General features: G+C 38.6%; 1 protein-coding gene across 5 annotated transcripts; it reads left to right on the top strand.

Moving 5' to 3' along the window:
• Positions 1–1930: 1930 nt before the first annotated feature.
• On the top strand, positions 1931–24457 carry elovl1b (ELOVL fatty acid elongase 1b). 5 transcript variants are annotated; one of them, XM_061683278.1, is made up of 9 exons: positions 15505–15938; positions 16659–16763; positions 18309–18403; positions 18869–19059; positions 19149–19229; positions 21213–21269; positions 21349–21454; positions 23176–23312; positions 23663–24457. In XM_061683278.1, exons 3-9 carry the CDS (start codon positions 18334–18336, stop codon positions 23999–24001), a joined length of 981 nt encoding a protein of 326 aa, XP_061539262.1. In that variant the 5' UTR covers positions 15505–15938; positions 16659–16763; positions 18309–18333; the 3' UTR covers positions 24002–24457. The 5 variants fall into 5 exon arrangements, with proteins under 5 accessions (XP_061539261.1, XP_061539260.1, XP_061539262.1 ...); XM_061683277.1 differs by lacking the exons at positions 15505–15938; positions 16659–16763 and adding an exon at positions 1931–2111; XM_061683276.1 differs by lacking the exons at positions 15505–15938; positions 16659–16763 and adding an exon at positions 13765–14068.
• The last annotated feature ends 812 nt before the right edge of the window (positions 24458–25269 follow it).

Genomic DNA, 25269 nt, shown 5'->3' with positions numbered 1-25269 from the left:
TTATCCATATATCTTTTATTCATTATGGCTTGCTTAAAACTAGATGAGGCCTTTAGTGACCTTTCCCACTTGTATGATCAGTTTGTGCGATATGCACCCTGGGCTGGTAACCAGTCAGGTCGCAGGGCACATATAGGCAACATTTCAAACTCGCATTCTAATCACACCTTAGTTGAACTTGCACTTCAAAAGTCATTTACTTGTCCCTTCCAGGCAAGAAGTGTTATGAAAACAGCCCCAGCAGCAACTGCTTTGAAATAAATTGTGTTAAATGTGACAAACATGTCGTGCAAATGTATGGTTTATACAACGTTACATACACGATGCCTCTGTTAAACATCTGGTTGAGTCATTGTTTTACAGAGAAGTACAAGCAGATTCTTTATCCCTGTTTCGGATCAGGTTCTGCGATTCTTAAGAAAACTTAGCAGGCCACAGAGCAATGGCCCTGTTGTGTTCATTGCGGCTGTTTTGTAGGCTTGTATGGCAACAGGACGTTCATTTAAAGCTCTGTGTTGCGCTGTAGAGCTTGGTGATTAATCAATCTTAGCGATTAATTCAAATGTATTTGTCAAGACGATTCTTTTTTTAAATTATTATTTATTTTCTTAGCTAAACATTTTACCTGCTGTAGTTTCTATTTTGCTGAGGTCTGCTTGCCTCACCTCATGAAGATGTTAATTCAAATATTCGTTTTGACAAAATGAACATTTTCCAAGAGGAAGCACTTATGTTCACATATATAAACATATCTATTCTTTCTATGGCTGTTGATTTAACTTAATGCTAGGGGGGAATAAAATGTTCTAAGCTTGTTTGGTCTGAGGAGAACTCTCACATTAGAAAAAAACAAAAGCAAAAATCTTGAATAGTCATTGTCATTTGCTAGTAAAGGGAAACATTAAAATGGGGGGGAAATCTTCAATACGACCCCAAATTGTTCAACAGTAGTGTAAATTTAATACGATCCCAAAACACCACTAAAATATGCCCCCTTGACGCTTTGGGGAGTATAGGGATGACATCAAAGGAATCTGATTAGATGTTTAAATTTAATGTTGACTTTATCTGATATTTTGTGTTAACTAACAAAACACAATAATATCATCCATCTACCGTTTAGCCTCTGGGGCCACATTTGAAGAGTAACTGGCTTTGACATGCTGTGTTGTGATGAAACAGCATTAAAGATATATCGATAATCTACATATTGTTCAGAGATCTCTAACAGCATTTTTCATATCAGTCTTTTTGTTGTTATTACCATTCTTCCATACATTGTACTGCACATTCAAACTCAGTTTGTGAAGGGTCGGTTTGTCATTTTCTCAGTCGAAACAAAAAAATGCTTCCATTATCAAAATGTTGGTCATTTATTACATGACAATTTGAAATGTTGGTACCGGTACAGATTTTAGCAAGAATCATGAAAGTTGAAACACATGATTTGCTTTCGCAGGAAACATAAAATGATTTGGTGGGAGGGATCTGGCCCCCGGCCCTTGAGTTGGACACCTGCTGGGAGATTGTGAAATTAACCATTTACATTTTTTTCCAATGTGTGTGTAGGTAGTCTCATAGTCTTAATTTAATTAAAGCAAATTTATTAACAACAATACTTATTCTACCTTAACATTTATGACATCTGTGTTTATAACTGAAAAATAATACAACAAATTCAGAGACCAATGGCTTCTATTCAACCTTTGCAGATTACAATAACCTGGATGATTTAGAATCTACACAGACATAAAGAATAAACACATTTTTAGCAAGCACATTGGTATGCTCTATTGATATTGTGAAAGTAATTAAAAAAAAAAAAAAAAAATCATAAAAATTAGGCAAAGACGGCTTTAATTCGAGTGTCCAGGTTTGAAGCTGTCAGTTGATGACGTACAAATGAGGCGACTAGAAAGTGAGTCGAAAGAAAAAGAGGGAGGTTGACTCCACCTTTCTCGAGCGCCATTCAAGGCTTTTGTTCCCCTCGGCTGCAAAGATTGACGTGGAAATGAACAAGTGGAGTCAACTTGACCCACGCGTCGTCGGGCCACATTAGCCGTCTCGTCTCGACAGTCTCCACCACCACCCAAAAAAATAAAAAATAAAAAGTGAGTGAGTAACTAACTAACACGCCATGATAATACTAAATGTCCACTTACCGAGTTGAGTGAAATTACATTTTCGTTCGTTTAAATTTGCTATTTTGTTCCCGTTTTATGCTTTGCATGTTGTGAAATATGGCTTCATATGTGACTTTATGGCTATAATGTTGTGAATGTCTTATGACATGCATTCTGCTTTGAGCCCGTCTGGCGTCGTCATAGCTTTATAACTGTCGCTGCACACAAAGAACTCAATTGACACACGCACCGTCTTCATCTTTAGACCTTGGTCACCACTTTGTTGATGGATGTTTCATAGAACTCAATCGTGACCGTGTTTGTGCAATTGGAAGTTTGCTTAATTGCAGCCTGGTTGAGGTAAACAGTCATCAAAAACCATGAATAACCTTGGTCACATGACCGACTTGTTTGTTCAAACTACAAAAAAAAAATTCAAATAACAAAATACTCGTATTGCATCCCAACCTTGGTCACATGACCTACTTGTTTGCTCAAATAACAAAATACTCATTGCTTTTCCCAATCTTTGGGGCAGGGACCGAAACTAGTCCCAGGACTTTTTAAATGGGAGTAAAAATGCCCCTGAAGTTCAACTTAATGCAGTAACAAAGATCTTCTTAAATGGTTAACCAATTTTCATACATTGCAGCACTTAACCAACCCCATTTCTAATGATAAACACTGATGTAACAGTCGTTTGGGTAATGCATTTCTTACTGTGCGTCACCCACAAGTTGCTGTTCCATTTGGCATTAGCTTTGTAATTCAGGATTATTTTTGTCACCTATTTGACCTTTAAATTTTTTAAAAAACAATCTGATCTTTTTCACCCGATACCGATCAGATTACTTTATCGGCCCTGATTTCCGATCACATGATTGAATTGGGACAACTCCAGAACAGATCTTTATTGGACTGCATTTAATTAATCAATACGGATTCAAATAAGTATCAGGACACACACGCTTTAGGTTAAGGGAGACGGGTTAGGGCAAAAATCACATCCATGGCAGAGTTCCAAGATGAAAACTACTGCTGACCAAAAACAACATAAAGGCTCATCTTACTTTTGCATAAAAACATCTGAATGATTCCCAAGACTTTTGGAAGAATATTATATGGAGTGATGAGATGAAAGTTGAGCGTTTTAGAAGGTATGTGTCCCATTACATCTGTTTGATGATCTCAAACACTAAAGTGTGGAAACTATGCAAAAATATAACATTTTGAGAAGGGGGACCAATACTTTTCCACGGCACTGTAAATGTAAAATCATCTTAGCATAATTTAGCATGCACAATTGCCCCGGCATTTTTTTTTTTTTTTTCACAATAGCGAGGTCATGGAAAACAGTGACAACCAAATATAAATACTATTGTTCAATTTATGTCAAGAAGAGATTTGTTGGGGAGGGGTGCTTGTCTTAGGTGTAAAAAGTAAAAATGTAATTAATCAATTTAAGTAGGCCTACAGCTTTTCTGCCAAAATGAAAAGAACAAATCTATTTAGCAAGAAACATGATGAAGTAGCTAGACTTTATTTTACTTAAAAATAAATAAATAAAATAAAATAAATTAAAAGTGAGCTGTCAGGCCAGATGTGGCTCCTGCTGTCCGTGCCCGTGTCTAATAACTGTTGTGTTGTTTAACCTGCTGCTGTGTAAAGACATCGTGGGTAAGAAATTAAGTAGTTTATGCAGGCCGGAACTCACAATGGCCTCAGATAGCTATCCATGTGTGTTGGCAAACATGGCCACAAAAATGGCTTTCAGTGTTTATTACTTTTCATTTTAGGCTACTGATCCCAAACGTTATTTCACTAAGTAAGCAATTTCTGCAGTGCAAATTATCACGCAGTTGAAACATCAGATTTTTAAAGACATTTATTAGATAATTAGATCAAAGTTCGCTTTGCTTAAAATAGAAAAATGACTCACTGCGGACATGTCGAATGTCGTTAGTCATACTAAAAGCCTTGCGTAATCCAAGTAGTCTACCAGGTTAGGTTTCCATTTACCCAATTTGTCTTCTCCAATATACAGTTTTTATTTATTTATTTATTGATTGATTTTTAATTTTTTTTTTTTTTTTTTTTTTTTTTTTTTCAAACCTTCAGGGTTACAATTGTCATGGGTGTATACCCTTGACATTTTTTTTTACAGTTTGGGAACATACCGGCACCTTTTTGGTCTGAAAAACGGTACAGTTACTTGACCTCACTTACTTGGCCGTTGTTGCTACTTCCACTGGCAAAAGCAGCTACTAAAAGGTGAAATTTTCAGTACCTGCAAGCGTTGGTTCCAAGTGTAGCAGCTGAAACCACATAATTGACATAACCACTGCTAGTCCCTCACTGGTTGAGCAGATTCATTATTGCTGCGTCGTCATAACTTTTAAGGATGCACAGAAAAATGATGATGACGATTACCATACTAACTCCAGTGTTATACTCCAGGGTTTCCGCTTTGCTGCCACGGTCCACGTTCTTGTTGTCCTCTATTTTATTCCCGAATAAATTTTGTCCGTCGCAGAGAAGCAAATACACAAGACCATAATTCTCCTCAACTGTTGTTCACGTTTCTCATACTGACTAATGGTTTCAATGTAGTCAGTGTTTTCGCAGTTTTTTACATGATTGATAAGATCAGCGAGTGGAAAAGGTGGCATTTGACGTATGGAGTTCTATTAGTGAAATGTTTTCCCGTGGCATGTATTTTACACCGGAAAAATCTCACAGCACACCACCAAGCAAAACATTTTTTTTTTTTTTTTTTTGTAAGCAAAATCAATCTTCTGATTTTAATTGATTTTCTCCCCCCTTGAATAAAAAGAGGCAAACTGACAATGACATTTGTCAAAACTAGGAGAAAAAGGCCCTTTAAACACAACCCTTAATACAATTGAATAAAACATTTTAAATTATTTGATAATTTTGCTGCTTAAAAATATATTATTTGTCCTTGAAAATGTAAACAGTCATGCAACAACTTCAAATATAAGGATCGGTTGTTAAGTTTTAGCACTGATACCAGTACCATACACCTGCCCTCACCCAGACACAATGAAACAAAGGAAGTGTCAAAATGTCAGTCCTCAAGCTAGTCGTATGACATTCCAGTCTGCTGGTGGGGGCCTGTACCAGTAAACTAATACTTGAGTACTGAGTAGTCTCCTGTTCATGCAAATATTAATTTGCTTTGGTTGAATACTCTGAACTTAATTGTATTTATGTATTAGCTTCTGCTTGTTCTGCATGGTTTGCAAATGAGGCCACATTGAAAAATAGAATTTTTTCTTTTTTGGGTGTTTTTTTTATTTTTATGATTAATCTTTTTTTCCCCCTCAAACAATTACATCAAAAACAAATATCACAACATTAGAAACTACTAGGCTTTACACAATCAGGATTTTTGGGGTCGATCACCGATCAGCAAGTTTAAAAAAAACAATCACCGATCCGATCACAAGATGGAGCAATGTGTCTATTTACATGACTTGTTCATTTATTTTATATACTTGTGTATTGCATACTGAATATGAATCTTCAAAATTATTCTCTTGCCTTTTAGAATTAAAAACATCTTTAAAACAGACTTTAAAACATCTAATACATCTAGGGGGCATTCAAGGATTGGCCACTGACATAAGTTTAGGTCAAATCAACATTACAACATGACAGAAATAATGGGTGCTAACTTACTGCAATAAAATTACTTTATTGCAATTAAATTACTTTAAAAAATACTACTAATGACATACTTATTCTCACTGTCCCAGCTATATGGACGGGTGTTGTCCAGAGTTTGCGTCCGTTTGGCTTTTCCTTTTTTTAAAAAAATATTTTATTTTTTTACCCCCCACATTGCGTTGCTTGAACGCGGCATGCTCCTCCTTGTGTACATTCTATAGGTGCCCGATCAAATTTGTGTTGAAGCATTTAGCGTTCCCCACGACATACTTCAGTTGTGCACAGACTGCAAATAACTTACGTGCCGATCAAATTTGTGTTGAAGCATTTAACGTTCCCCATGATATACTTCAGTTGTGCACAGACTGCAAATAACTTACGTGTTGACTGAGACACCGCAAAATAGTCCCACACCGACGACGTGTTTTTTCACTGACAAGATTGAAAAAAACATTGACCGTCAGATAGTTACAGTACTAAGACACATGACGAGGCTAAAAATAAAGCTTTATACGCGACGCGGAGTAAATGTCTTTGGCAGAGCCGATCGATGACGTCATTGATCGGATCGGCGAATTATGACATGAAAGCCGATCGGCCGATCAGCTTAAAATGCTAATTATCGGCCGATACCGATCAAACCTAATCAGATTGTCGATTTGTCCTTTTTTTTTTTTTTTTTGTTAGTTTTTTTTTGTTTCCCCTCCCCTTGAAGTATTTGGGTTACTGTAATTTATGTATAATGCACACCCATGTATAATGCACACCCCCAAAGTTGAGATAAGAATTCCCGAAAACTGTTCTTCCCATGTATAATGCATTTTTACAATGTATGATTTGCTTCTACCTACATGATCAAAACACAAAGTATTAGCTGTATTTTGTTACTTTTTTCAAATAATTATTCTGAACTTTATATGAACTTTATATGAACACATACTTTTTTTTTTATTTACTTGCTCATAGTTTGAAATTCACAGCCCTACTTTTATTTAGTAAATCAGTAAACACACGTGCTCATATGTTTCCTTGCCCAGGCAAAATTTGTAAGATGTCTACAATTCTTTTAAGAAAACATGAAGGACTGGGCGAAACACAATTTTATTTTAATGGGTTTCAAATTAAACTGTCAAGCATTTCAGAAAACATGATCATCAAGCAAAACATAACCATAAAGAAATTAATGATGGGTGTGATTCAGTCATCAGTCATATTAAAAAAATTATATATCTATATATATATCTATAGATATATAGATATAGATATATATATATATCTAGATATATATATATAGATAGATCTATATCTATAGATATCTATATATATATATATATATATAAACACAAATTCTGCCTGGGTATGTAAACTTATGAGCACAATTGTACATATATGCAGTCATATGTACCCCTGTCATATTGGAATGAAAGTGTAGGTGACACCTTTTTCATAACCTCTAGGTGGCATACTAGAATGAAAGTTTACAACCTTTTCATAACCTCTCGGGCACGGTGGAATAGTGGAATGAAAGTGTACAGATTTTTCAGTTTTCTGCATTTAACGAGAAATTCGAGTGTTTTGTTTGGGTTTATGTGGGTTTTTAAAAAAAAAAAAAAAATTATTATTTTTTTGGCTTGTGTTGGTTAACGTCAGATGATTTCTGGAAACTTGTAAAAGTATATTAGATCTGGGAATTAACTGGAGACTAACATGTACGACTACTAATATACATTTTGTTGTTGTTGTAAGCAGACAAGCATACAAACTTAAAATATTTATTTTAAAAAAATTATTTCTTGAATGTTTAACTGATATAAGATACATTAAATATATAAAGCGTGATAGCCAAGATTCTACTGTAACATCAACTTTTAGGTTTCCTTTGTAGCCAAACCTGTCAATTTCTATGAATTCCTGTACTTTTGCCTAGGCCAACCAGCTGCAACATTATGACCACTTGCATAATACGATGAACTCCAGTACAAGAGCTCGATCTGCTGAATCTGCCTTTATGAGCATAATGTTCAGTTTTGATTGACACAGTCAGCGAGGTATTAATTTTACAATATGTTCATTATTGTGGTTGGAGCTCGACATTAGTGCAGAGCTGTACTACATCTAAATGAGAGTAAAATTTTGTTTTCTCTGTCCCACACAACCACATTATTTGGTTAAATGAATAATACATCTTTGAAAGTGTCAATCAAAACTGAGTAATAATTTATTTGAAAAGACAAAATATCTACAACTCGGGTATTTGGTCTCATTGTCTTCCTGTTGATTCCCATTTACTCCCATTAAAAGTTCCAAAATTTCTGACATTTTGCAAGTCTTGTCAGTTGAGCTGTTTATCCCCCCCCCCCCCCACCCCCCCAGCGAAGCTTGGAGACAGGTCGACACAGAATTTCTAAGTCGACTTGGCCGAGTTATTAAATTTAAATTTTGTATTTTTTATTTCCCCAAGACGGACTTCTCAGGTGTAACTCAGCCACAAATAACTTTCTTGTATTTATATTTTTAAAGCCAGCCTAGCCCTTTATGCAAATGATCCTGATCTGCAAGAATGGCCTCAGGGTCAGGCATTACAGCACTACCTGTTGCTTTGGCATGCACTGCACATTTTCTTTTGTATTTTTTTTTTTTTTGTTTGTTGAAATTTTTTTTTTAAATCTAGAGTACTGGAACTTTTCTTTGTGTGGTCCAATTAGATGTGGGTGTATTCCATGTTCAGCGCACTGCAAGTATTTCACATGGCACGACAAAAACAGAGATTTGTGCAAGTCTAGCTCTGACAGCGATGTCCGACTCCTCGCACTAGCGTGAAAATTGACGACGGTTTGTGCTCGCTGCCTTAATGCATTTGCGGTGCTCTCTTGATGTTCTGAACCTCGGAGTTGTTTTGCTTTAAGCATATAGCAATTATGATGATAATTATTAGTGTGGCAGCATCTCAAAACCCTTTAGCTCCACACCCAATTATGTGATGCATTTGGTACATTAGAGCACAGGTTATTATCACTTGAGATGGGGCGATGCATTTTTGGACACGGAAGTGTATCTGCAGTACATCTTGTCTCTGGAATTTTACTGATTCTGTGGCTTGTGGCTTATCTGAATAAGTGTGGCAGTGGACCAAATAAGGTAATCGTGGCCTCCAGTGCATGTTGTCCATTTCCTTGCACACGTCTGCTCAATGCATATACAGTGTTTTTATTATGCAAATATATTTTTTCAGTTTTTCCTAAATAGTCAATGTAAATGACAGTATAATTTAATGTAATATTACCTGTTAAGATTCTTGTTTTTTTCTGAACTAGCTTATGATTTCAGTAAATATAGCCTCCTAATGTTCAGAGATTAGAGAGAGTTACGGTTTGGGCGTATTTTGTTACGGGCAGTTGCCCTTTGTTCCGATGTTATGGAGAGGTAAAAAATGTTCCGGTCTCCGTAGAGGACGAGACGACATACACGGTCGTTTAACGTAAAGTTTGCCAGTGAGTGAGGAAGCGTATTGCCTCCTCTAGCAGCCACTCAAAAAAGTGGCTGCTAGAGGCAAAAAAGAATGTTTTGAATGTCCTTCCTCTACCAAGCCGTGGTACCAAAAAAATTCCCAAAGAGATTACTTTTTCAACACGTGGAAAAGTTGTCGGGCTCAGTGACTGCTCGAGCCAACAACGGGAGTGGGAGGCACTTTGCCTGCACAGATGTTTATAAAAAAAAAAAAAAAAAAAGAAAAAGAAAATTCATATTGCTGATGGAAAGTTTTGCATTTTTGAAACAGTTACTTAAAAACCATATCCCCCATGCATACATATAATACGAAACACCACAGACATAGATAATGAAAATTAGCATAGCTGTTAACAATATTTATAGACTAAACAACTGCTACTTTACCACACATGGACCAGCAACACATAAAAACAGAGCACACAACATTACTCGGGTAGTGCTATAACGATCTGGCAAAATAAAAAATCATATCATCTGATCTCAATTATCACAAATTTTAATATTGTTTTTAAACTTTTAAATAACCGGTTTTAAAACTGTTCTGAAAACTAAAGAAGCTAGAGCGTAGTTCAACGTTTTGTTAACAACACTCCTCACAGTCAGTATTTAAAACATATTAGCATACGAAGCAAACAAAATTGATAGAAAACTATAAGAACAATTTTCATTCAACAATGCAGCAAATGTAGAAAAATATAATCCCCTGAGTATTTTTGGAGGGATCCAAGACAAAATAAACAAACTGCCCCCTCGGGAATAGTGAAGAAACCTTGGATTGTAAACATTTAACATTCCCCAGTTATAAAGATGCGTTACCTGTTAACATTATTGCTACTTTCAAATGTCATTAATCCAAATTAACAATACCTATTAACACATTTTGCCATTTTACAAATATGTATAATGATGACGCAATTGATTGTTTTGGCCTGGCGGTCTCACCGCTAGCCGTGGCTAACTGGTTATGCTAAGTGTGCTGCCAGCAGTGCGTGACAGGCTGTGCTCACTGCAATCGCATTTTTATGCTTTTCACATAACCACTTGGGTGCTACTTCTTCAAATGAATAAACATTTTTGCCCATTTTTGAGGGCACTGACATACCTTGCACATCGGCTAGTTAATAGCATTGCTCAATGTCGCTTTGGACACACTGCCACACAACCGATGTTGAGAATTGGCGGAGTGGCCGGATGGCCAAACCCGTCGCCGGGGCGAGGACGGGCCGACGCTGCGGGCTCCGCGGGAGCACGTCTCAGTCGGCGTCTCGATAGCCTCGAGTGCGGCCCAGGCGAGGAGACGCTGTTTTGGTTTACTTCTCCAACTTTGCAAACAGAAGTGGAGCAGGCAAATAACGACTCTGATTGGCTGTTGTCAACGCAAATTCCCGTCATGTTAGAGCAAGGAAATACACACAGCTGAACACCGGGATCGATGGGAAAGTTATCGCGATCTCTAATCTCGATCATATAATCGTCCACCCCAACTCAGCGGCATGTTTTCTCGGCTCTGTGGGATCAAAGACTATTACTATTATTCTCTTCGAGTAGACCTTAGTGCTGCCCAGCATGTTGTGGCACAACGTGGTACTGCACTGAAGGCATGCATCTCTCAATTCAGACTTGTGGAAGAATTCTTACTGACACGGCAGTGTTTGTTTGTAAGATAATATTTGTAAGAAGCAAGATGACATATCTGAAATGGTGCTGTCACCGACTGCATCGCAGGATGGTGATGTATTTTGCGGTCAGGTGTGTTGTGGTATTTGGAGGAGGGGCGATGGACTGCTGCCACTCAACCACTACTGCCACCTACCCACCCGCCAACCTGCACCCCAATGGGGCTTGAATGACAAGTCAAACCAGCCCAGTCGGTCTGTGCTCCTTTGTAAATCACCTTTGCACTTTTTGGCAAGTCCAGCTCTATTTACTTGAAAGCACTGTTGTATTATTTTAAAGTAGTTACTGTTTAGAGCATTTGCTGAGTCAAGGTATTTTTATTTATTTATTTATTTATTTTTATAATAATTTTTTGAGCACTCTCAAATGTTCTGCCTGAGTGACACCTGACCATCTTTATGAATGAAATTCCTGCGTCTCCACGTGCATTGTTCCCCACAGTGGCCATTTAAGTTCTTAAGAGTAACAAATAGAGAATGCCTCTATTGCTATTGTGTGACTACTACTGTTTCACATTTTAGCTCTGACAACACACTGGTATGGCAGTGAAGTCAGATTTAAGAAGTTACTCCGCAACTGAGAAAGTCCCAAAAGGGGGTAAACAAAAAGAATTTGTCGCATGGAGCATTTTTTTTGGAGCGCGATCATCAGCTGCGCTTGCCAACCCTTCAGTAAACATCATGGTCAGCTGGTGATGGCACACAGCTATGGTGTTTTTTTTTTTTTTTTTTTTTTTTTTCTTCTTCTTCTTCTTCTTCTTTCTTCTGATAAAGCAAATATGTTGGGTGTGTTGGCAATGTTTCAAAGTCGATAAGCAAGGGAAATATACAACGTAGAACCAAACATGGAGAACCGACCTGCCCAATGAACAAATTTGTGTTAAATTTGTTTTCACTTGACTTTAATGACCGTGTCTTTTTTTTTTTTTTAGTCTATTAGAACACAATCAGAAACAATCCCAAAAATGATAATGCTAGTTAATTCCTTATGACTTTTCCTTGCACTCCACCTATATTTGTCATATGCGTGATGTATATTTTTCGAGAATGTTTTGTTAAATACACATAATTTATGTTACTCTATAACTCAAATTTACTTGGAATGTCATGTTTGAAATACCCAGATGTAAAGCGGGTTCACTTAGAATCATACGGAATATGTTTTAAACATTCATATTTTTGTTTTTCAGTGACAAGGGAGTAAGTACTAAGAGTACTACACAAACAAATCAAACCCACAAATGTCATTTCTAAAACTCATCTAGGCATTTGCTTGTCCGCCAATGATGAAACCAAATGTTGATGACAGTTGGTACCTTGAGATACAAATTTAATTTGTTCTGTGACCAACCTTGTAACTCGAAACACTCTAATCTCAAATAATCTTTCCGCATTGAATTGAATGGAAATGCCATTAATCCATTATGGCCTCCCCACAAAACACAACCAAAAAAAATTGTAATGTTAAAAAAAAACACTTTAAAAGCACTCAAGTTTTTATAAAAGTATAATATTATAGAGTAATACCATAACTAGAATGTAAATAATTAAACAGTTTGTGCATCATGATTTCATGCAATTAAATTCTTTGTGCTGTACCTTGGTCACCAGGGGGACATATAATAGCCATACAAACACAAACTAACAAATGTCACCACTACTCTGTGACTCAGTAAGGTGCTGTAATATTTGTCGTTTTTTGCAGGGAATCAAGAATATATGCCTTTAATGCAATAGTATATATGTGCTGCTACACAGTTTATGTTCAAATATCCATTGGATAACAGCGTTAACGTTATCTATTTGTTAGCCAGTCTATGCAGTTTTTTTTTTTTTTCAATTGTTTGTTAGCATTAAGCTATGTGGATTTAACCAAGGCAAAGCTATGTGGTTGTTCTCAATACACAACATGTAATTCTTTGTTTTATGTTTAGTGTGAAAGTAAACTTCAACTGGGAGAGGCAATAAACTGCTCCAAGCCTCTTTTCATGAAGAATTATACATTATACTACATTATAATCGCATATGATACAATTTTTATCAATAGCCTGAAATTTGTTCCTTTTATTGGAAAGTGTCCCAGATTTTCGAAATTTACATTCATCAATATTTCTACCCCCCCTTTTGCACCTTACGCGTAATTGGGCCGGTTTTAGACAGCTCCTCTGTATTTGAATATTACATGTCCATTATGATGGACTGTTGCCTACTTTAGCGCAAAAAAAAAATTTGCAGTTCAATGTTTATATGTGACTAAGACGTGGAAGTTGCTGTCAGTGTCACAATCCTTTCCCCTATGAAATAACACCACAATGTCAAGTTGCAGAAATTGACCTTTCGAAAAACGAATGGAACCCAGTCATCAACTGCAGCTTGCCGACTGTTTACTGTTTTGCAGTTATAATGTGCCGCCATTAAACAGGCAAACTAAACCTTTGCACAGTACAGCAAAGCTGCAATAAAAGGAGAATAATGGACACCCTTCATGATAACGGGCGCTACATGTGAATAATAAAGTTTCCATGTGAGTCTGTGTGTGTAGGGTGAGGCCACGAGAGTTGTCTGTGTGTGTAGGGTGTGGCCAGGAGAGTTGTTGAGGGGTGGGGGAAGTTGAGCTGAAAGTCAGGCGGTAGTCTCAGACTGGTTAGTTTCATTTTTGCATGGTGCCTGTTTAAATAGGGTTCAGCATGCTCTGACCCCACACAGCTCGCCTCTCTCGCTTTCCCGCATGCGCTCTCCGACTGTCGTTCTCAGCCTCTTTCCCCTCCCTCTTCCGTTTCTGTGCTGGTTATTCATCCACCGGGGGTGAGTCAGGGAGGGTGGAGATTCGGAAGACGGCTGTACCAGTCGCGTTTGTCAGTTGAATACCCCCCCCCCCCCCCATTGTCCCCTCCTCTTTCTCTGTGCCACACACTCTCTCATTGCACTGCAGTTTCTACTCGCTCCACTCTTCTCTCCATGAGAGAGGCTCCCAGAGGATTCTCTCAACGCTGGCCCTAGTTACCGAAGCTGCAAATTCAGCTTTTTTTTTTCTTTTTTTTCTTTTTTTTTTTCCCGCCGCCCAGCAAGGTAAGGCACACACTTGAAGTCGAAATAACTTGTGCTTGAGCGGTGCTGTGTTTTTATGTTATTTTCATTTAGTTTCCCAAGTTGTTTTTATTATTTTCAAGCGTGTACTCCAGTGCTGGAGGTTCAGTTTTTGGCCTTTTACCCTAACAAACTGATGCTCCACTTTGTACTTTGGATGTTCTTTCCCCAGCCACTCATCCCAGCTCTGTTTGTTCATCATTAACTCTTCCCACCTTTTTTTCCATCTCGTGATTCATTGACTCCGAACAGGAAACACTCCACTTTGTCTTCTTCACTGGATGTAAACCAGCCACTTTGTTGTCAAGGCTGTGCTGAAACAAATCACACTAAATTCTGTCTGTAAAGCGACCGTAATGTTGTTTAGTCTTTCTGGTTGGGGCACTGACGGAAGGAGATCATGGGTTGCAGTATCATGTGGGTCGGAAACAACTACGCACACTTTTTTTGGACGATTAGGGAAGTCCCTGTCTTCCGTTTTCGTGTTTCCCAAAGCTGGGGTTGCTGCCCAAAATGGGTTCTGGGTTACTTTTTGTTGCGTCGCCTATTATCAGTAGGGGTTGGGCATTCTTATTCTTATCAATGAATTGTGAGCACTTTGTGTCTGTTAATCGTCTCTTCATGCAATTGCGGGAGGGGGAGCGTGCGCTACTTGGGTTAAACCAACAGAGGTGTTGTGGATTCACTCTCAATTTGCTTTCGAAGAACAAGCTGACATCAAGAATGCGGAATTGAGCTCATCCATGCTACGGCATGCCTCCTCCAGGCAGCCTTAATCGGTACAGTACAATACTGGCATGGAAACAGGATTTAGAGCATTCATTCATCCATCCATCCATTTTCTTTACCGCTTATCCTCTGTAGCGTCGCGGGATGCTGGAGCCTATCCCAGCTATCTTCGGGCGGGAGGCGGGGCACACCCTGAACCGGTCGCCAGGCAATCGCAGGGCACATGGAAACAAATTATATTTAATATCTGACTTGGCAAATAGTCAATGAAGGGAATTTAGTCAAATTACTTTATTTTCAAGCAGAACACAATTTCTTGGTAACTTTTTTTTAACGTGTTTGTTGTAGGGCTGAACCGATGAGTCGATAAATCAACTATTCCACTAGCACAGTCACTTGCAAAATATGCAAGTCTATCCTCAAATGTAACAAAAGCAGACAAGCGCTATGAAAGCCCATCTGAAAAGGCATTCGCAATACATAATTGCAAAGCACTGCCTCCTGTATTTAAAAAATACACAGTATACTACTATCGTATATACTATTATATACTATACTATATACCGTAACGAGTAGCAACACTGCAGTTATGGAAATTGGTGTGAGTTCCGAAAATTGGTGTGAGTTCCGACTGTCCGCGAAGCCATGAAGATATCTGAAGGTGATTGGATGGAGTGTCTAAGTGTGATTGGATGAACGAGTCATCATGTTGCTGTTGGGAAAAAAAAAAAATGTAAAATAAAAAAAATCCAGCATAAGTCCCAGTTAAGTGAGGGGTTCCACCTTCCTTTCTGCTGAGCCTCTACGGTATGTTTTTTAACTTCACAATTCAAAGTATAGGTGTGTTTTCCCAACCAGATGACTATTGATCATGTGGTTGACTTAACTGTTCAGCATTTTTTACTCTGAACAAGACCTTGAAGTTTGCACTCACCACCAACATGAGTGTGCGAGGCACCCACCGCAAATACCTCACCGTTGCGCAACAACAGCTACAGAGTTTTGTGAAATGTCATTTATCTGATGTTGTCATGCTACACACCACCATTTGCGATAACGCGCGGACAAAACTGCTGTCTAAATACATTTTGACGAGTCAGCGGGAGGACGACTACGTACCATGGTGAACTTAAATGTTTGAGTTTGAAGTTTGACTTAAATGTTTCTCAAAGTGCACTGTGTAGAGGCAGGTCCTGATGGGTTTTTTATTTTTTTTTATTTTTTTAAACAAATTACGTGGTTGTTTTGCTGCTCAAGTTTGACGAACACTGACTCGGTGAATGCACACAAAGTAAATTGTGTATTGTTTCTTTTCAGGAATTATTTCAAAGGAATTACTTTGAAATGCAAAGTATGTTGCAAATTGATAGCTGTCACTTCATGTCTCCGGAGAGTTAATCGATTTTGAATCAGTCAGTTTTGTATGGAACTTGTTTGTTTTGTGTGTTTGGAGCACCACTTGAGATCTCAATGTGGCCTGAAATTGGTAACTGCTGTTTCAATTTTGACGAAGTACGGTAGTATCCTGACTTTTGATTGTACGGTCTTTCAAGATTTCTGAAATACGAGCTGTTGCGTTGTCAATTTTTGCTTTGTTGTGAGAAAAAAAAGTCATATAGTGGTGCCTTGAAATACAAGTTTATTTTGTTCCGTGACCACGCTTGTAACTCAAAACATCTCAACTCATCTTTCCCTACTGAAAGAAAAAATTTAATTTATCCAACAATTTTTTTGTAATGTTTTTTTCAAATGTAAAATGGCACTCCTTCATATAGTATTTATAAAAACAGCATAATGACAAAAATAGAATGTTAATTATTATTTGTTTTGCCTCATTTCATAGGATATGGTGCTGCTCCTTCTGGTGTGTGCTTCTTGACTACTTGGGGGCAGTATAATACAGACAGCAAAACACAAAATAGTTGGACAACTGGCTCAGTAAACTGCTGTAAGATTTGCTTTTTAAATTTATTTTTATTTTATTTTTTAATTTAATTTTTTTTTTTTATACAAAGGATAAAGAATATGTTTGAGTATTACTATTGTCGGCCTAATTCACCGTTGCTCTACCATTTCTGTTCAAATAACTGTTGTTTAAAGGGGTCATAAAGCCACAACGCAAATGATATTCATTAACCCAGCTATGGCCCTTTGCATTGTCTCTTAGCCTTAAGCGAAACAGACTTTATTAAGAAAGAAATATGTAATTGTTTTAAATACCGTGTATTTGTTTTGCATTTAATTTGATAGTAAACTACATTTAATTTGATAGTAAACTAGAACGGGGAATGGCAATCAGTTTCTTTTTTTTTTTTTTTAAATTGCTCAATCTGCTAAACTGTTGCTTGTTGTAAAGTTAGTAGAGTTCACTGCCACCATACGTACCGCTAACATATGTCAAATTCTTGCTCTCAAGTCAAAGCAAAAAATCTAACGTTGGCTCATATCTCAAGGCGCTACTGTACTTGGGAAAAACGTCTTGTTTCCTTACGCGTTGATGCTCAATGCGCCAAATAAATTATTTGTACTGAATGCCTCGCCATGAGGTACTAATTCCAAATCTCTTTTTTTTTTTTAATCCTATCTAAGGTAAATACTTAACCCTCCTTTGTTTGCGTTCCTTCACGACAACGTATCGTCTCATAATGATATTGGCTCAAGGAGGGCTGCTTTAGTGCGGTCGTTCATTGTTGATTGTACATCAAACAATGGCGCTCTCTGGCTCCACTTTCAGAGGAGAACACGCCCCGTTTGTCCTCATAGCCTTGAGGGTTTACAGTACGAATAACATTACTGTGTGCATGGTTGCCAGATTTTGTAGTAGCACTCATTCTGTGTGAGTAAGGCCACAATTACTTTGAGTCTGCTCAGGAACTTTTACTATTTTCCCCTCAAAATTTGGGTGTTGGGATAAGTTGTGAGTAAGCAGCCAGGAGTGGCGCCTCGGCTTCGGACGAGGAATGCCGTTCCCACTTCCCCCGCGACCCCTCCTCGTCTGATGTCAGGCCATGTCGTATGAGCAGAGCCAGGCTTCCTGGGATTTTCATTGGGGTTGTTTGGTTTGGGCAAGTACTTGGCTTTTCGTCCAACTGAATCAGGAATCGTCCCAAAATGCAGCTCCTTGCTTATACAGGCCTTTTATGATTTATCTCTGATGTTCCTTCGTAGCAACACATTTAAGATGTTGGGAAAGTCTTGTAACTTTAGTAAACTTACCGTTTAATTTCCTAATGTCTGTGAAAGTTCCATTGTTGAGTAATGATTAACCACTTTTTTTTTTTTTTTAAATTGAGGGGTGAACTGGTGCAGACTGCCAAACATGTCACAAGGTTCTACAAAAGAAATTGGGAAGGAACTTGTCCCATCATTGCAACGAATAAGTGAAATATGGAACCAAAAAAAAAAAAGTCAAACTGGTTTTATTTTGAGGTTGTGGTGGGATTTGCTGTATTTGAGTTTGAGTTCATGTCTTTTTTCCTCACTTTTTTTTCAGATAACTGGCTAACAAAGCAGCAGACATGCTGCAGAAGATTAAGGAGTTTGGCTCACATGCCATTGATATCTATGGCTACCTCGTCGCAGGAATTGGTCAGTCTTTTTTCCACCTTTAAATAACACTACAGTTTTTTTCTTCTTTTTAAAAAATATGTTCATCAGTGTAGGGAGGGACAATAATTATGCATTAAACTTTCGCTTCTGTTAAGTGTATGAAACCGATGTTGACAAATCACATGCTGTAGCAATTCAGTCAAAATGGAGTGCACTACTTGGCTGCAACCAGCAGAGGCGCTCTTGATTCACTCAACTAGTTTGTAGTCTGAAGAAGAACATGACATCGGCTTTAGAAAGTCATCATTCATCCTACGGCACAAGTTAATTCTGGCAGCATTCATTTGCTTCATATTATACTGACATTAAAACAGGATTTTAGAGCATTCATAGATTAATAATATTTAAGAAGTTAGCCAATGACATTTACCCCCCCCCCCCCCCCCCCCCCACCCCCAAGTGTAATCTAATTCGCATCCCTAAACCAGTGTATTCTTCCTCCAGATCCTCGGCTGAAGGATCACTTACTGATGCAGAGTCCTATTCCAATGACTGTAGTTTTGCTGTGCTACCTGTTCTTCGTACTGTACCTGGGCCCTCGCGTCATGGCCAATCGCAAGCCCTTCCAGCTGAAGGAGGCCATGATAGTCTATAACTTTGCGCTAGTGGTGCTTTCAATATACATCGTCTATGAGGTGAGTCTGTTTCTCCATCCTCAACCCTATTGAGGCTGTATTCTGAATGTTATTTCAACATTTTAACCTGATCCTTTGTCATTTTTTAGTTCCTTATGTCTGGATGGGCCACGACGTATACTTGGCGATGTGATGCAATCGATGTTTCCGACAGCCCTCAAGCACTAAGAGTAAGTTTAGGATTTTTTTTTCAATTCAAGCTACCAAAGGTGGGAATTGTGGCTAATGGACCTTCATATACAAGGATTCCAAATAGTGGGCGCTAAATTTTTTTGTTCACTCACTCTAGCAGAATACGTGCGCTGTTAGCAATAGGTGTGAAAGTGGTGGAGACTGCTGCATTAAAATTGGGTTTTGTGCTGTGGTTAGCGCTGATAGTTTTCTTGTTTTGTTTGATTGAACTCATCCCGAGTGTGTGGCGATTGGGTATTTGTGCCCATCCTGCGTAACATTGCATTTAAAACTTGGGACAGCGCAGCTGGAAAACTGCTTTGGGGAAGGTCAGCACCGACTATCACAGTGTGTGCTTCAATGATCCGGGCGTAAGGAAATGCCGAGTTGAAAGGGGTTTGTCAAATGGCATCACTCCTTCTTTGTAAATCATTCAGAAGCTCTAAGATTGCATTGCTGAAGAGACGATATATCGCAGTAATTTTTGGGGTGATTTCAGGTTTCAAAAATGTTTACGGAAGGGCTCTCATCTTGCCTATGTTACGCTGGCACCACTTTGCATGCTAGTTTCATCCTGCGTTTCATACACGCTATTTATAAATGCAAAATCAGACATTGCAAATCATTTCAAGTTTCCTAAATCACATTCATCTTTTTTCCATATACTGTCTTACGCTGACTGTTTGCCTCGTAGGCAAAATGTTTACAGAATTCAGAATATTATTATTTTTTAACATGCTGCGGACGAGCGCAAACACTTGTGGCCATTTCTTTCTCACGCACACTCTGAGGAGTGACACTTTTTGCCTCAGTTTCTGCCAAAAAATACAAATACCAGTAGCCTACTTACAACAAGTGGTATCATAATTTGAACGGCGAAATATCATATCATCATGGTACTTTTTTAGTACACCGTGGAACCCTATCAGCTTATACATGTTTGTGTGAGCAATCAAGCTCACGCCCGTTTGTTGCATGATGTGCAAACCTTTTAGTGAAGCAGGCCCAATGTGTTTTGTCTTTCGACATGATGAAAGCAGGATGTGGGTTCACTGCAGAAGGTTATTGTCAGTTCAGTGTTTCGTAGAAGTGGGACTGCATCCGCCGTGTTACTCAGAAGATCGCGTGCGCTCTATTCTGTAGTCTGCTCTACACAGTCTCTCCTCTTATCGCAAACAACCTAGAAAGTCAACTCTTGGTGTTTATTGTGGCAATATAGAAATTGTTGCCATAACAGAGATCACTAATGTCCCGATTGTGCCATAGTCACCATTAACGTTGATGCCAGGCTTGAAAGACGCCTGGGAGGCGAGTCCCCTCGCAAAATTACTACGCATAGCCGAACAACAAATGTATTCGACCAACATCATCAACTAGAGTAGGGTCCGAACCCTGGCGTGAATAATTATCGCCACCCACCCAGTGTGTTTAAATTTACCTATATTGATAGTTTAAACTGTAAACATACCACAAATTATGATTCCAAAAACAGTTTAGAATAGTTTCAAGCTCATTACTGATTACGTTACCAATAAAAATGAATTGCTTATAGATGATTTCATTTCAAATATACACTTCACTCTATAACATCAAACCACTAAAAACAGATTTTTTTTCTGTTCTAGATAAATATAAATAAATATAATTTGACATTGTGATCGCTAAGTAAGTTTGCCTTCCTCTTTTTTTGTAGCCAGTAATTAAATCAATTGAGTACCAACTGTGAAACATTAAGTGGACTTGCACAGTATGTAATGAAACATGTTCTCATTGGTCATTCAGATATGCAGTGATGACATGACACGGAGGAGAGTACTGAGATCGGACAGCTATATCGATATTTGACGCTTGCGTGTCGATACTGTACCGTAAGAGAAATCGATAACGCTTTATCACGATATCGATAAACTGTCCCATTCCCAAGTGATTGTGACTATTTATGAGCGATGGCTCTGATGGAACTCTGCTGTCTTTTCCTTCAGATGGTCGAGGTGGCTTGGCTGTTTTGGTTCTCCAAAATTATTGAGCTCATGGACACCGTAAGTCACACATTTTTGATTGGAGGACACGATTCAGTTTTGTGTTTGTAGTAGTAATTGAGAATTTCATTTATGACAGATCTTCTTCGTGTTGAGGAAAAAGAGCGGCCAGATCACCTTCTTACACATCTTCCACCACTCCTTCATGCCCTGGACCTGGTGGTGGGGAGTTTGCTATGCTCCCGGTGAGTACACATGAACTCAACTTGGCTTGAATCGCGGCCGTGACTGCACGCTACCTGCATTCCAGTCTTTTGCTATCTTGTCAAAGAACCTTTGTCTCCGGAGACTCTGGCGCAGTGATAACGGTTTAGCATAGTCTGATGACAACCTGGTATGTCCAGCCATTTTGTTCGGAGTGGGGGTGAGGGTGGGGGGGACAATGGTGAATTTTCATAAAAAACACAGGCGACTGTTGTTATTACTAGGAACGTAAATCTGTCTTTCCCCAATCGTAAGTGTATAATCTTCCAAGCATGTTAAGCTATATTTGTTTATTTAAAAATAATGGCTTCCTATTGAGATGATATTCGCAGCTGATCCGCTGTTAACGTCCACTTCTGCCAATAGTAATCCAAACCTTTCTCTGCAATTAGACAATTTCCTCGTGTGCTTTTGACATACTTGGCAAATAAAGATGATTCTGATCATATTGAGAAGTTCACCACCCACTCGCTGTCAAGCCCAGTGGCCAAAGCTAGCGACTCCTCTAGTAACATGGCCACTTAGAACGAGCGGGGTGTAACAGAGCGAGCACAAAAATATGCAGATGGCTGCAAATAAGTGTGTTTTTTAGACAATGTTTTTTTTTTTGTTCTACTTGAAGAATTGCAAGAAGGTGAGTTTGCGAATAGTGATTCGGGAATCAGCAGGTGTTAAATGTATACCCTTTAAACCTTTGACTGTGACACCGTCACTGTCAATCATCAGCTAAAACGTTAAATTCAAAATCCATGGCTGTCAATACTTTCACACTCACAAATTAATTGACCTTTGTCTCACCCATGTATTGTGCAAAGATGTGAAATAATAAAATATCCATAAAGTGGACACTGAGGATGCATTTCTAGCAAGATCTGATGTTCACGGTCAGTATCCCTACGTTGTCCCATACGGTATATTGGTGAGTCCCTACCACAATGTGCCATGAAAGATCATGTATATATATATATATGTATATTGTTTTACCATATTATTCAACTTTTTCTAATTTCAGTTGTACCTGGGGCAAGAACGCAAAACATGGTCTTTGTTCTTTTTAATGCTGCAAAGCACAGCTTCCGTCCGTGAATAGGTCGATCGATCATTGCCAACAGCCTCTCAAAATATCCACACTCTCTCCTTTATAATCATTTCCTCTGCGGCCAGCCGCTTCTTCCTTGACAATCCGGCCATGTTTTTGTGGTTCAATGAAAAATAATACAGTACATTCATTCTATTATATGTGGAGGGAGCCTCGGAATCCGATACAGGGTCACAGTTTGTCTCTTGTGTTCAATTGGTTGGTGTGCAGCGAAGTCGCCAACTGTAATCTTTTTAGCGGTGGTCCACTATGATCGCGTTCGACCACGTCGCTTGGTGGGTCAAAGTCCAAGAGCTTGAAAATGGCAGGAGGCTGCTCAAATGTTCATTATTTTGTATACATATTGACTTTTACTGCGGTTTAACATTAACAATACTGTACAGTCTTATTTTAATGTAAAAAGCAGCAAACCCTTGCAAAAATGTGTATATTTTCTCGATATAGCGGGATTTGGGTAACTGAGAAGAAGATGCACGACGAGGGCCGCAATACGTGAAGCGTGATATTGCGGGAGAACGCTGCATATTCTTTTTTTCTGATTTGCCTTGGCTAAACCAAGTTCGGGGAAACCCTGCCTTATATGATGTGTGGCTCCGACCTCAGGTGGAATGGGATCCTTCCACGCTATGGTGAATTCTTCCGTCCACGTGGTCATGTACTTCTACTACTTCCTTGCTGCGGCCGGACCTCGCTTCCAGAAGTTCCTATGGTGGAAGAAATACATGACGGCCATTCAGCTTGTACGTGTACTCCTTTCTTTTTTCTATTTCTTTTGTTTTCCTTTTTTCTTTGTCATGCTTTGGTTTGCTTTTTTGCATGTTTTTTCTTGTTTCCCTTTTCCTCTTTTTTTCTTTTTCTTTATGCACGATTTTGTTTTGTCCTTTTTTCTTGTTTAGTTCTCATTTTTTCCTTTTTCTAATTGTTTTTCTTTCTATTTTCTTTCCTTTTACTTTACCTTGTTTTCTTAATTTTGTTGTATTTCCTTTCTGTTGTATGTATTTTCTTTTTCATTCTTCTCCTTCCTTCTATTCCTCCTCCTTTTCACTTTAACCCCTCATAATTTATTCGGATTGCTTTGGTCGCCCGACAGATCCAGTTCGTCCTGGTATCTCTTCACGTGACTCAGTATTACTTCATGGACAGCTGCGACTACCAGTTCCCCATGATCATCCACATGGTGTGGATGTACGGCACCTTCTTCTTCGTGCTCTTCTCCAACTTCTGGGTGCAGGCGTACGTCAAGGGCAAGCGGCTGCCCAAGCAGGACATCAAGCCGTGCCAGAACAGCGGCACACCCGCCGCCGTCCCCGCCCCCACCGTGTACGCAAACGGCAAGCACCGCGAGAACGGCGTTAAAAACTGCACGAGCAACGGCACGGCGCATCACGAAAACGGCAGCGCTCCCATGGGCAAGATGAAGAAGGCCTAGGGCGCAAAGAAGGAACCTCCCAAAAAGTATGACCTCGCGAACCCGTCACACCAACTACGGATTCCAAAGATGATTTTGGCTGCGTTTCTTGTCCTGTTTTGTATGTGAAACGTGAGAGGGAGGGGAATAACGTGGTCCATGACTTCCGCAAAGGAGGGGGGGATTCCACATTCGGTTGGTTCGTTTGTCTTGAGTTTATGGGGAAAGCACAATGTATGAAGAGATGTTCACTGACATGCAAGTTGAGTATCACACTGGTTGCCTTTCACTTAAGACACCTTTCCCCATGTTCTCACGTCACCTCTTTGTGGACAGATGACTGTAAAGAAGACTTGAAAATACTTTTATCTGTAAATAGTTTTACAACAAAATGACTAATTGCATTGGTACGGCATTCTATTTTCGAAATAGTGTATTTAAAAATAAAATGCCAATAAACCATCATGTTACAAATGATCTTATGTGCGTTGCGTACACATGTCTTGGTGTCTGTTTTGCTCAGGATATTGGGCTTTCAGGTGAAATTTTACTATCTAAATTTTGTTTGTGGCTAGATTGTTGTGTAGCCGTTATGTCGTCATCACACTAGAGTGTGACATTGTGCTGCATCGCAACAAAGAAGAAAAGCATGTGCTTGTCTTGCGCCTCTTGTCCGGGATATGCAAAGAATGTGGCGCTCGCTCGTAGGAGTTGCACAAGCGACGCATTCTGCTTTGTTGAAACAGGAGGGAAGAAAAAACACCCCCTCGGTTCAGCTGGTTCATTGACAAAAAGAAAGGGCCGCTTGTGTAGTTTTGCATTCAACTAATGAGCAAATATGCCCCAAAAAAAAAACCGCGAGGGAAGTAAAATGCTCGAATTGTATGAATTACTAGTATATTTATTGAAAGCCTGGTTTACACCTAAATGTTGCTATTTAAGTTGCTACTAAATTACATTTACTGTACTTAATATTTTCCATACATAGTTGAATTGATATAATTAAATTTGTATTTTTTATTTTTAATATAGTATAACATGATTCTAACTTCTGGGTCATATTGATCACATTTTTTATATCACGAAAACCTGGTGTTTAAACTGTGTGTGTGTGTGTGTGTGTAGACTTAATATCCACCATAAAATAAAAATAATTCTCATTTTAAATGCATTTAGAATAACTGAAATATTACATTGAATTAGTATTATAAATAACTGCATTATTAAACAAATTTTAATTATTTTTAATTACATTAGTTTAAAATAAAATGTGTCTTTAATCTTATCAC

Source organism: Phycodurus eques, chromosome 8 (assembly GCF_024500275.1).
Source record: "Phycodurus eques isolate BA_2022a chromosome 8, UOR_Pequ_1.1, whole genome shotgun sequence".
NCBI classification, from domain to species: Eukaryota; Metazoa; Chordata; class Actinopteri; order Syngnathiformes; family Syngnathidae; genus Phycodurus; species Phycodurus eques.
This window is presented reverse-complemented; position numbering and strand designations above follow the sequence as displayed.